This window comes from Schistosoma mansoni, chromosome 4, assembly GCF_000237925.1.
Source record: "Schistosoma mansoni strain Puerto Rico chromosome 4, complete genome".
Taxonomy (NCBI): domain Eukaryota; kingdom Metazoa; phylum Platyhelminthes; class Trematoda; order Strigeidida; family Schistosomatidae; genus Schistosoma; species Schistosoma mansoni.
Window position 1 is genome coordinate 19,547,919 of NC_031498.1, and position 12,923 is coordinate 19,560,841.

At 32.4% G+C, this 12,923-nt stretch overlaps 1 protein-coding gene across 1 annotated transcript in view; it reads right to left on the minus strand.

Moving 5' to 3' along the window:
- Positions 1-12,923, minus strand: part of Smp_166190 (putative nucleolysin tia-1) — a gene marked incomplete at both ends in the record, with an annotated part of 53,159 nt that overhangs the window by 14,611 nt on the left and 25,625 nt on the right. The window contains 2 exons of the mRNA XM_018797110.1: positions 4,294-4,396; positions 6,324-6,399. Coding sequence (XP_018652184.1) covers positions 4,294-4,396; positions 6,324-6,399 — 179 coding nt within the window. The remainder of the gene's footprint in view (positions 1-4,293; positions 4,397-6,323; positions 6,400-12,923) is intronic.

Genomic DNA, 12,923 nt, shown 5'->3' on the forward strand with positions numbered 1-12,923 from the left:
TAGCTCCTACAGGGGCTACTGCCGGTTCCAAGCTCGGATAAAGGAGGAGGGTCGGGCATGAGGTTAGCAACCCTATCCCGTAGAAAAATAACTCGCTAAAAAAACGCTAATCAGAAAAAAGTAGGTAAGTAAGTTTGGTTAGTTTTAGGAGATTTAATTGTGTCTTTGAATTTTTTTTGCGTAGGTAGTCTGATATTAGATGTTTGTGAACTATAATATCGGAATGTAAAACGAGTTGTCTCATGTTTTGTTTTTCAAATCTGGAAACATCACGAAAATGGTATAAGTCTGATTCCTTTACAATTTACTGTATGGCTTTAAACGAGTAATAATTTCATAAATTTCAAAAATGTGCTAACAAGACAAAGTTAATTTAAGAAATGTTGTGTCATCGTGAAATACATTTCGAAAACCCTGGTCACAAATTACTTTCATGTAGTTACCGCCACCATTTCCGATAAACTCAAAAGTCATGGAATTTCAAATATCTTTTTGATACTTCTGGAGAGATTTTTAGGGTTGACTTTTAAAATTTATAAGAAGCACAATCTCATTTACATTTGAAAAGTGATTTATAATCAATCCGAGTCTGGTCTGGCAATCTTTAATTTACATTTTATACTGACCTAATATCACCCTTAATTACTTTTTAAGTTTCTATATAAAATAACTCAATAAGTAGATATAAGATTACTTACATTCAGATGAATTTCACAAGCACATGGTACCTTTTGCGCTAACTTTTTATATTAGAATTCTCATAATACGTAATGTTTATTTATTGAAAAATATTTGATTTAGCTTCTCCTAATTTTTCCAAAGAGCACCTTTTCGATTGAAGCCTAATTAGCCAACATCTACGAACCCTACATCCTTATGTAGCATTAGTAGTATTTCAGCACAAAGTCGATTTAAGACAGTAAGGTATCTATTTATATTCGATAATTTTGATGTTTGATTATATTTCTTTGAAAAAGCTTGGACCAGATTGTCAAGCAAAACGTTGGATTTACTTTAAATTCATTCGCTGAGATTTTACAAATACATTCTACCTCGCTAAAGTATTACTTACCTAAGTTTTGACGTTCTTCTAGCTATGAATTATTTCAAAACGTTCTAGGGTTTGCCAAAAACATACAGTGTTAGCAGTATCCGGTTATCGAGGTCTATTTAGACAAAGTGTGCAGGGAAAGCTTATAACCCTAATTTATTAGAGCTGACAACTTTTTATCGGCTTTATTTATTACTACTACTATATTGGAATATATCATTTTATTTTATTCATAATTACTATAATGAGAACTATCATTCTCTAATTCATTAATAGTCGTCACTATTTCTGTAATGGTTTGGTCATAATAAGTTAAAAGTACAACTATTTACAGCATGCTCACAACAAAATTGGTCCCTTAAATTATAGTAATTGTTCTGGCGAACTATTGATGAATATAGTTATATCATGTAAAGCAAGATAATATGCACAGTAATTTTTCAATAGAAATGTAAGTAGCTTATAAAGTTAGGGTGCAAATCGAAAGTGATAAAAAATTTATACCACTATGTAAGTTTATATAGACCAATGAATCATCGAATGAAAAAGAATTTTCTAAACTATTAATGATCAGGAAATAGGAATTTATAGTAAAAAAAGAAAACTTATAGAAGGTTTTTAGGGGCGCACATGTAAGTCATTTATAGATAAATGAAAAAGATCTAAGTAGTCACCTTCATTGAAGTGAATAGAAGACACTTCAGTCTCTAGCATCAAGTACATACTGTTTTAAAAAGCATAAGGATTAGTTTACCTTGTAAAACGTTTTTCTTTACATCTATATTAATATGGGTTAGCAATCGTAAGCCGATATATTTCTGTTATCTTCATTAGTCTTGAGATGATTTTTAGTTCAATAATTTATACTGATGATGTTATCTAGAAAGACAATACAAACTTCACGAATAAATGATTCTACGCAATACCTGGACACTTCTAAATCTCTAATAATGCAAACGAGTTTAGATTTAATCTTACCTTATTCAGTAATGCGCAGTTTTTATGACATATCAGTGTATTACATTGATATAATGATCTCTTCAAAGTAGAAATTATCAATTTAAGCTCTAATAAATCCTCAAGATAGATTATTTTGTTTGTATATATGTGTGTGCAAAGTAACAATAACAATGAATTGATAGTGTTGAAAACCAGTAGAGTGATTGATGGCTTAGCTTATGTGAAATATATATATATATATATATATATATATATATATATAATCTAAATGCTACTTGTATATATAATCTAAATGCTACTTGTCTAACTGAACAACACGGAAGAATAGAAAACCTTTTTGTCACAGTTATCATTCAGTATTTATAAATCAGTTATCGTTAATATCCCCACGTAATTAATAATATTCCTCTGCTTAAAGCACTGGATTAGTCACCTGTAGAATTGAACAGAGGCTAACAGTGGAATTCATGTTTTTTCAAATCCGAGAGTCATTTAGTGGTTTTGTCATGTATCCCAATATTGACGTTCACACAGATATTCATACTCTTCCCCTTTCATTTTGGGCATAAAAGTCTTATTCACTAAATTATGGACTCCATATAGTCAGATTACTTGAGAAACTGTTTATATTTTCCTTGTAGAGTACTACATCAACATAATCACTGAGACTCAGGTACATCCATCAGACCCATCCCATTAAAAGGTACTTTTTTCCACTGCTAGCCAATATTTAACGAAATTTTATCAACAAATGTCAGTGTAAATGTAATTCAACCAGATTGCACATATTTTAACAGAAACTTATCATTTTCAGGACTTAGCGTCAACAACGAGAAACTAAAAATCCTTAGAAACTGGGTACTTTATTTGAAGACGTTTTGTATTATGTCTTTGTTGATATTTTGGATTGTGTTTGACCAACCACCTCATCAACGTTTGTTATAGCAAATGAAAATTTTTTTTGGATAATAGTCAGCAGTATAATCGAGGCCATAAATTTCGGTTATAGAGGGACTTTTCAGTAAACATAAATTTGGTTAATACATTAATCAGAGTAGGCTAAAAAAGGGTGATCATTTCCAGTGTTTATGGAACATCACTGGGGTATGTGATTTATTAAAATAACAGCTGGTAATAGTTTGACACTGGATCAACAACACAGTATTATACACACATAAAAATATTGTTGAAAGCGAAACTTATGTAATTAGAACTATTATCATAAAGGGGATTTAGGGTATTATAGTAATTTAATAGTTGAGTTCATGAGTCAATTGAAGCTAGACAACCATGGAAAACCTGGAAGCACTGGACGGCCATTTCGTCCTTTTGTGGGATTCCTCAGCAGTGCCCATCCACGATCCCACCCCGCGAGATTCGGACCAAGGACTTATTAGTCTCGCGCGCGGGCGCTTAACCTCTGACCACTGAACCGGCAGTTCCAAATCGAGCTCGTACCTAACTAGAACTGTTCATTAGCCGAGCTATTATTTGCTACAAATGTTATAAATAGTTATGTTTTGCAAACCTGAAAAAAGAAACCTTTATATAGTAGATTTATATCCTTTTATTATTGAAAGAATTCATTTACTTAGATGGTCACCTAAAATATTTCAAAGTATGTCTGAATAATTTAGAAAGTTCTGTGTCTTAGTTATTATACTAAGATACGTGTATCGAATCATTTTTACGTCGCACAACTTTCATTGGCCCTAAGTCTGACTCCATTTTGATCGTATGAATGATTGTTATTGAAACGTTTATGTCCATAATCCTCGCATAAAATCATCGACTTCATCGCATTGGTGAACAAAGGAATTAAATAAGTCATATACGGGAATGCATTTTTGAATACGTATATTTCGTGCGATCGTTCATCGAAAAGCGAAGTAAAACGAAATGGCACGTGGTGGAGAAGGCATGTAAGTCAATTTAATTTAGCCAAGCTTGAATCGATATTTATAGTCAAACAAAAATAAGTCACAGACACAACGAATAGGGTAAGTAATCGACACACATACAAACATATATAAACAATCAAGTAAATAAAGGAATGATTGACAAGGTCAAAATGTGGCTGGAGAAGAACGAATAGTTGATCTATCCGGAAGCTAGAATATCCTATGTGGGCTTGACATAGTGCCGACCCCTACAGGCTTTCCAATACTGTTTGGATGGATGATTTATGAAATCCAATCAGTTGAAAGTAAAGGTCGGTGGAAAAAATCAACTTGTAGAAGTGACTCGATTGTAATATGGAAATGGTTTTATGTATCACTCACCTTTAGCCTGATCTGCTGGGTCCTTTCGTACTGCCCAGTTCGTTCTTATTGCTCTTGTTCCAATAATTTGACCGTTCATGATACGGATAGCACGTTCAGCTTCCTATTTTTAAGAATAGATGTTATGAAATAGAGGAATGGTTTATTATAGTAAAGATGATTCTTGAGAAATGGATCCCGTTCAAGAGATTGGGTGTTATGAATGTCTTTCTTGGAAGAACGTTCTTTTTTTTGAGTCATAGTTATAGTTAAACATTTAAAATCACTATAGGATTGAATTACATATGTAAGACAAACTTATTTACGGACGAATGATTAGGAGTAATTTTAACTGCACTTTCGTTAGGAATATTGTAGATAGGTGTGATAGCAAAATATTTTGGAAGACATTACTGTCCGATTTAATTATTTAAGTACCCTCTTTTGACTGAATAACATAACACGGTCATTTTAGAGAACATTAAAACTCACTGAAACGAAGTCAACAGAGTATTAAGAACCTGAGAAAGCTTTATATATATATATATATATATATATATATATATATATATCGTTGTATGAGTAGGACTTGAAAGTATTTGTATATCTTCGATGTAACTAATTCAATATAACATGCTTAAGTGAAAATCTACAGTAAATATGTCGAAGTAGAATTATTTTCAGACAATGTTTACTTGATTTCAGTCATTGTTCATTACGGAGCTTAAGCAGGTATTATTATCCAAATCTTTGAAACCAAGATTTTGTCATTAAAACAAGTAATGAAATTACAAGGTATATGGTGCTTTTTCTTAGCCCACCAAGTTTTCCAGTCTTGAGAATGAATCTTTTATTACATAAAAAAGCTACATTAGATAAAGACATTTATTCAAAGTACTAATTTCCTTAATATGATTTAGTCGTTACCCAGATTCAAAAGCTTTCAGAAATGATTTTCTCGAGTTTTCACAATGTGTTCATAGATTAACCTCATGGGTGATTAATGGAATCGATATCAAGTACGTACATGTTTTATTCAGTGAGTCAGTCATTTTTGCTGTATGATGAGACGCAAACACTTTCTTGTCAATACCATGTGATTCAAGCACTCAACGAAAGCATCATTAAAGCTGGCATTGAAATGCATGCCACTTTAAACTGTTCCTCCAAGTTTAGTTGGTAAACTATTTGTATTGAAGTTCCAGTGAACTATGATTTTATTTACAAATCTGTAAACTATTCGACATTGATAAAACGACGTTACAAAGTACAAAAGTTTTACTCAACTATCTTGGTGAATACCTACTTTGTACTTATTGAATAGCGTTGAGGTGAACTTCCTTAAATTTGTGATCTGTATGAAAATAGCTTTACTTCACAAAATATATTAACATAAAACAGTGTATCGTAACTGCTGAAATTCACAGCAATTCTGAGTGTTAAGTGGTTTTCAATGGTTCTTCTGCTGATATAAATGAGTGAAGAAACTTTAACTTCTATATGATTTCAACAATTCGTTTTGAGTAAAACAAACTATCTTTAATACTTTTGTTATTAAAAGTGTTGTTAATTTGCAAACAATAACGTTTACGATAATAACACCGTAGTGTTAGTTACTGATTCTCTGAAGCACTTGTTAACCCTAAGTTTTCCCATATTTAGACGAATTTGATTTTGGATTTTTCACAACTCATTACCTGGATTCCAAGAGATGACTTACTGACTATAGTGTCAATAAATGGTTTGTTTCTGGTCTGACGTTCCTTCATTCTACATTTTTAATGTTTGAGTTATTATAGAAAACTTCTACAGATTGCAATAAATCTGCGACGAAATGGTTTGTCTTTTTAAAGGAAGAGTAATTTAAACTTATGAATTCAGATTGCATCGTAATTTAGGATAGTTGAAATATCTACAATTATGTATGTAAGGTTATTATACATTAATATTAAACATATATCGATGAGTAATTAAAAAATTAGTTTACGACAATCAATAAAAATGTTAAAACGGATATGTATCAACTGCTGTGGGATTTAGTCCAAGCTTACTTGTCTTGTTGCATAAGCCACAAATCCATATCCTTTCGGCTTCTGTGTATGCATATCCTTGATGATTTTGCATTCTCTAAATTAAACGTTAACAAAAAAAACTAGAAACACATTTGGTATATTTTTATAAAGTCAATGTTAAGTGACTTCCATGACATTTAACATCTTTTGACTAACTAGGTTTATATATATATATATATCATAATCCCAAATATATGATTGGAAGTCTTAGAATGTGTAAAAGATCATACCGGAAGTGAGGAAAATGGTTACTGATGAAGTGGAATTGTGAATTATCGAAACTGGAAAATATATTTAGCTGAAATTCAACAAAATATTAGTACGGTTCAATGGCTTCGACATTTTTAGCCTATGTCAGTACGTGATTAAATGTCCATTGAAATTTAACATCTTATTGAACAAGGTAAGTTAGTTCTGAAGAACAGTATGAATTCCATTTTAAGTTAATAAACGTAATTTACCGACTAACAAATGTTTTCAACACCCTCTCTTAAGTTTTCAGATTTGAAGACGATGTGAAATCTCTGAAATCAGCGCATGAAGACAGCTGTGTAAATAGATTCCTCTGGAAAAATGTCGAAATTCTACATGATGTATTCTAAAAATGATAGAGGATTCCGAAAACCATGTCACTCCGATCAGAGGGAGACAAGATTTGACAAGGTTTATCAAATCATTCAACGAAGATCAATCTACATCCTGATCAGAGGTCGACAGTGCAAGATAATTAACTTCAATACAAGAATAAACGAAAATACCAAATCTCATGACAATAATCAGTCTCAAACAAGGTCACCAAAAAATATAATTGAATGCCAGTGAAATAACGAAGAAGCTCACGTCAATATGGAGTTAACAATATCACAATATATATACCAGTGTTTTGAGTAACTTTATTTGTCCAAAAATTGGCGGTAAAAAACCACTAATTTGAGGATAAAATGCAGAATAATATGATAAAAACATTATTAAACTTCAGTACTAGAGCTACCCTTTACTCTGTTCCTGTTGTTTGAATGAAATAAGTACTCTTTTTAATATTGCTTACTTTTAGTGTATTATGTTCAGTTGTCTGGTTTAATTATAACTATAGTTTATAGAAAAATTAGGTTATTAAGGTGTATGTACAGTATTTTCAATTTAATAACAATGAAAGATGGGAACATAGAGGCGGCCCCCAAATGCCCTGGTACGGCCGAGAGTATGGAGAGTCTACTCTCCCTCTCGAAATGCTCGCACATGGCCAGCGAATATATAGCCTCTGCCAGGGAAGTCCTACTCACTGCCTTCTCGTGGCGGGGGTGTTGTTTACGAAAGTGAGAGGACGAAAAGCGAATGTCCGGCGCTTTAACCGGGTTGGTGGACACGGAGGGTCCACCTAGGGGAGTTGGAAAACCCTGATTCCAAACCAATGGTGCACATGGGCTCCAGTATCCTGATGGAACGAATGGCGGACGAACCTGTCATTGGTCAACGGCTACCATGGGACTGCATCTCCTCACGATGCTCCATTGCCTTGTGGATCAGACCTTTAGGTCAAAGGCTCGGGGTGTGGCCCCCTAAGAAAACCACCTGCTTCGGTTTGGGCACCCGGGCAGTATCACAGCCCACACACACAAATAGTGTGGCGCATATGTACCTGGTGCCCTTTTGTACCAATATATATGTGTTTAAATAAATAAATAAAATAACATAGAGGTAAAATTAAAAAATTAATTTAAGAATGAAATTAGGTAATTATACATAAATGAAATATGAAATTGATTGTAAAACTTCTCCTTGGAAAAGCTTGGACTAGATTACCACGTGAAACGTTGTATTTACTTGAAATTCATTCACTGAGATTGTACAAGTATATTCTTCATATATAATGTCATTATCAAACTGTCATCTGTCAACATTCATTCATCAATTCCAAGAAAGAATATTCATTGAAATATACTTTGAAGAGTGTATCTTATCGAAAGAAATGTTGTTGTAATTCTAGTCTTCACATGATTTATACTACTAACTCTAAACCTTCTTTTCAGTAAACAGTATTACCGAAGAGTTTATTGAACAAAACTAAATTAAAATCTATATTTACTGTACTACTAGTGATATGGGTATTTATTTCCTTTAACTTAGCTATTGTAAACTAACTAATTAATGGTAATTCATTCAAAGGATTCTTATTAGTTTTATTATTAATTAAATTGTGTTTGTTACATTTTTTCTTTAAACATCTTGTTGTTGTTGTTGTTGTTGCTTTTTTTCTCTTTTCTTTCTTTTCTTCTCATAGAATACCATAGTAAATTATCAATAATTGGTCTACGCCCATATTTTAATCTTTTCCCAGTGAGTAGATTATTATTTAAATGTAAACCTTTTACTTCTTAATTTTAAATAAAGTAACATTCTATAAGAAGAAGTAGTCAAATATACATTTGCTCAATGATAGAACCCTTTCATTCTATATTTTTTGTTAATTTGTTATAGAATAATAAAATTAAACTTTATTTCTGACAACAACAAGAAGAAATAATTATGTTTACATTATAATTAGATTGTAAAAAAAGAGGGAATAAATCACTAAGCACAGTATGTACATATGCCAATAAGTGACTGTCCAGTTGCAGTCCTAAACATCAATGAGAAGATTCAAACAAGTAATACTAAGTGAATTTAAACTACACCTTATTGCATAAGCAAGTGGCTATCAGGACTCAGTAGCTGAGTGGATGGCGCAATAGCGTTTGAAGCGAAAGGTACTGGGTTCGAGTCCCAGAGTGAACATCAACTCTGAGATGCAAGTACATCCTATTGATGAGTCCCAAGTAGGACGGAACGCGCATCCTGTATTACACTGCTAGCCACTATCCATTTTCCCTCATTATGCTTTTCATTCTATAATCGTTAATTTGTTATAGAACAATAAAATTAAAATAAAAAAACTTTATTTCTGACAACAAGAAAAAGAAATAATTATGTTTACATTATAGTTAGATTGTAAAAAAGAGGGAATAAATCACTGTATCTTATACATTTAATTTCGCTATATCCCAAAGAGAATTATGAATGGTAGCTCTTGAGAACTATTTAATGGATCAATATGATACGTATATTTCCTATTGTATAATTATTACGTAACTTAACTATTCATATTCATGTCCTTTTTATTATGAGCTTTGTTTTGATCTATGAACCATTATTATTTGATTTACCGTTCTGGAGTTATACTCAGTCTATTAAAAACTGTTCCCCACATTCACAGCCACTTTTGGCTGAGTATTGTACAAATGTTCTTTTCTATTTTATGGTACGATGTGGTCTGTTTGAATGGTATATAAACTCAGTATGTTTTTGCTTAGCTCGCTGATATTTGCTCATGTGCTTATAGATTTCCGGCCTGCGTCGTTAGTTGGTAAAACTGTAGCTACCTCTTCTTTTCGCCTTCTGATTTTATGCACCGTTAAGATTTGTATTGTAACGGTTATCGAGGAGAACGATTGGTGAAGCACGGCACTACAACTGCTCTTTAATTGGCGGTATTGCCATATCATATATAGTTGAAATCAGGAGCTTGACCACCATGGAAAACCTGAAAGCATTGGACGGCCGTTTCATCCTAGTACGGGGCTCCTCAGTAGTGCGCATCCACTATTCCACCTCGCGAGATTCGAACCTAGGACCTAAAATCTCCACAAAAAACCCCTTCTGATAATGATCTTATGCTCACTAGTGACTGGCTCCATGAGGTATTTCCTGGAGTTCTAGTGAGAAGCAGTAATCAATGGACTTCAACCATGTCTGTTGAGAGATATCAACTCACTGAAGACATAGGTGTATAGTTGCTCAATTTCGTGGATCGGTTGAACTTAGACATTAACACCGTTGGATGCTGGCTCAGTGGTCTAGTGGTTAAGTGCTCTGGCGCGAGACTGACAGGTCGTTGGTTCGGATCTCGCGAGGCGGGATCGTGGATGCGCACTGCTGAGGAGTCCCACAATAGAATGGAACGGCCGTCCAGTTCTTCCAGGTTTTCCATGGTGGTTTGGCTTTAATTGACTCATGATTTCAAATATTTAACTGTGAAATTAGTTTAGGTCAAATAATTAAATATAAGAATTAAGATAAATCAATTTCACTTTAATCAGTGTTCACATAGTTAACTTGAAATTTTTAATAATCAATCATTAATTACTAAGTTACACATAAAACTGAATAAAGAATTGAAGATTTTCAAAATATTTCAATAGTCATAAAACTAAATTACATAACTCTATAACTTAATAACGATTATTTATCTATATAGTTGGAATCATGAGTCAATTAAAGCTAGACCACTATGGAAAAAGCTAAAAGCACTGGATGGCCATTTCGTCTTATTGTTGGACTCCTTAATGTTTTATTATTTAACAAAAATACACATAAACAAACATTTCTTTTTTCCCAAATAAATCTTTATTTTGCTTTATTCTAGTATACAAAAATAATTTGATGAATATATATAAGAAATTTCTCTACATAAAACACGAATTCAACAACGAATTAGCTAGAGATATCATACGTGATTGACAAATAAAGATTGTTAAAATGAATCAATACATAACTAATCTTACTTTATCATATTTTAGTCAATCATTGATATCTTCTTGAATAAAGTATAAGTTACTTAATTATACGTATTCAATGTGTATTAAAACATCCAGCTACTCCTATCGTGAAGGCTATACTCGGCATACCACCAAGTAAATTAACCAATGAATAAGAAAATATTCTCTAACAAGGTTTATGAAAAGTTTTGCTGAATGAACGCTTAGTTTGGTTTTTTAGACGCCTCTAATAACCTTAGACTGAATTTACACGATAAATAAGACACATGAGTAAAGGTGTGGAGACCGGTAATAAGGATTTTTTCGATTCCCAAAATCAATCGGAATGATTTAAGAATATATCACATGTTATATGATTTCTTCTCAATTAGATAAACAGTCAGATTTGTGTAAATTGGACTGAGTTGTATTTAACAGTAATAAGTTACTGTTGGAACACATATCTACAATATTATACAATTAGGGATCTATGATCCTTCTAACGATATGAATATATGTCACACACAATTGGCAAAAAATCAATTTCAGGTATCATTCACACCAATCGGCTAAGGTGTCACTCTATATATCTATTTAGAAACGATTAAACGAAGGCAGTACATATTTCTGTCTCATCAAAGGTAGTCGACGTTAACCATGTTATGGGTAAAACCAAATTATTTCCAGTAATCTGCCGTATAACTTCGCCTTTAGCCCTTCTTGGGCTACTGCCGGTCCCAAGCCCAGGTAAAAGTGAAGGGTTGGGCGCGAAAACAACCTTGCTAAAAAAAGGCTTATCAGAATAAGCAATCTAAAGTATACTTTCGTCTTTTTTCAACGGGGTTCGATCCTTTCTTCTACCTCTTAGCTAACGTGGGATAGATAAAAATTGAGAAACGTTTTCACCAATTGTTTTCCTTCCTTTTCTTTAGTATATATTCACTGTTTGATTATTTGTTCACTTCTCATTGCGTATTTTTCATAGTTTATAGCGATCATTAGTTTAATATCTATTTATACAAGCTTTAACCTACTTCATTTGTCAAAACATTGATTTAAGCCTTTATTGTTTCTTCATATTTCAAACTTGGATCCGATCTTAACTAACTCACCATTGAGAACCTGGAAATGAAAGAAACCTGTTTCGTCTTAGTGTGTAACTTCTCACCATTGCATGTCCACAACCCTATATCCAAGAATCGGACCCCGAACTTTCGGTCTCACCTGTGAACGTTTAACCTTATAAATACAAGGGCACCTTTCATCTTACGATTGATTTGCCTGGATTCATATAAATACAATTAAATGACACATGGTTAAATCCTAAAAATTGTGGAACGAGCTTATCTATTTAAATACAGACTATATTTAACAAGAAGATGATCGTAGTTGAAAAGTAACGCATTATCCATTGGCATACTGAGTCAGTAACTTGTCCAATCACTGCTAAGTATATTGGTTTACCAAGATATCTATTTATTCAATAATTTTTCCACTATAATTTCATTACCAAAATAGAGTTCTGTTTCAATTCTAGTTTTTTTTTATATTTTCTCTTTAACCATAAAAAAGAATAAATATTATGCAAAAAAATATTTTTTTCTCCTTAAGGTCAATATTTTCCTCCATAAAAACAAACTTAAGATTACCTGTTCACAGGCTATTAAACTTGTGTCATGCAAAGAAAAATTAATACCGGGAACAATTCTACTAATAATAACAAGATTAATGTAATTTGATGAAAGAAAAAAAAGGAGCCAAAAAGGGGGTTTGTTCTATTCTACTTTCATTTATTTATTGATTATGTTATTTAATATGAAGTTAACAAAAAAAATTATTTTTTATTCTGTTTTAATAAAAAAAAATGTTTATTAGAAAGCGGTTTGGTGGAGATTTTAGCAATTTTATAGAGTTGAGATCATGAGCCAATTGAAGCTAGACTAACATGGAAAACCTGGAAGCAATGGACGGCCGTTTCGTCCTATTATGGACTCTTCAGTAGTGC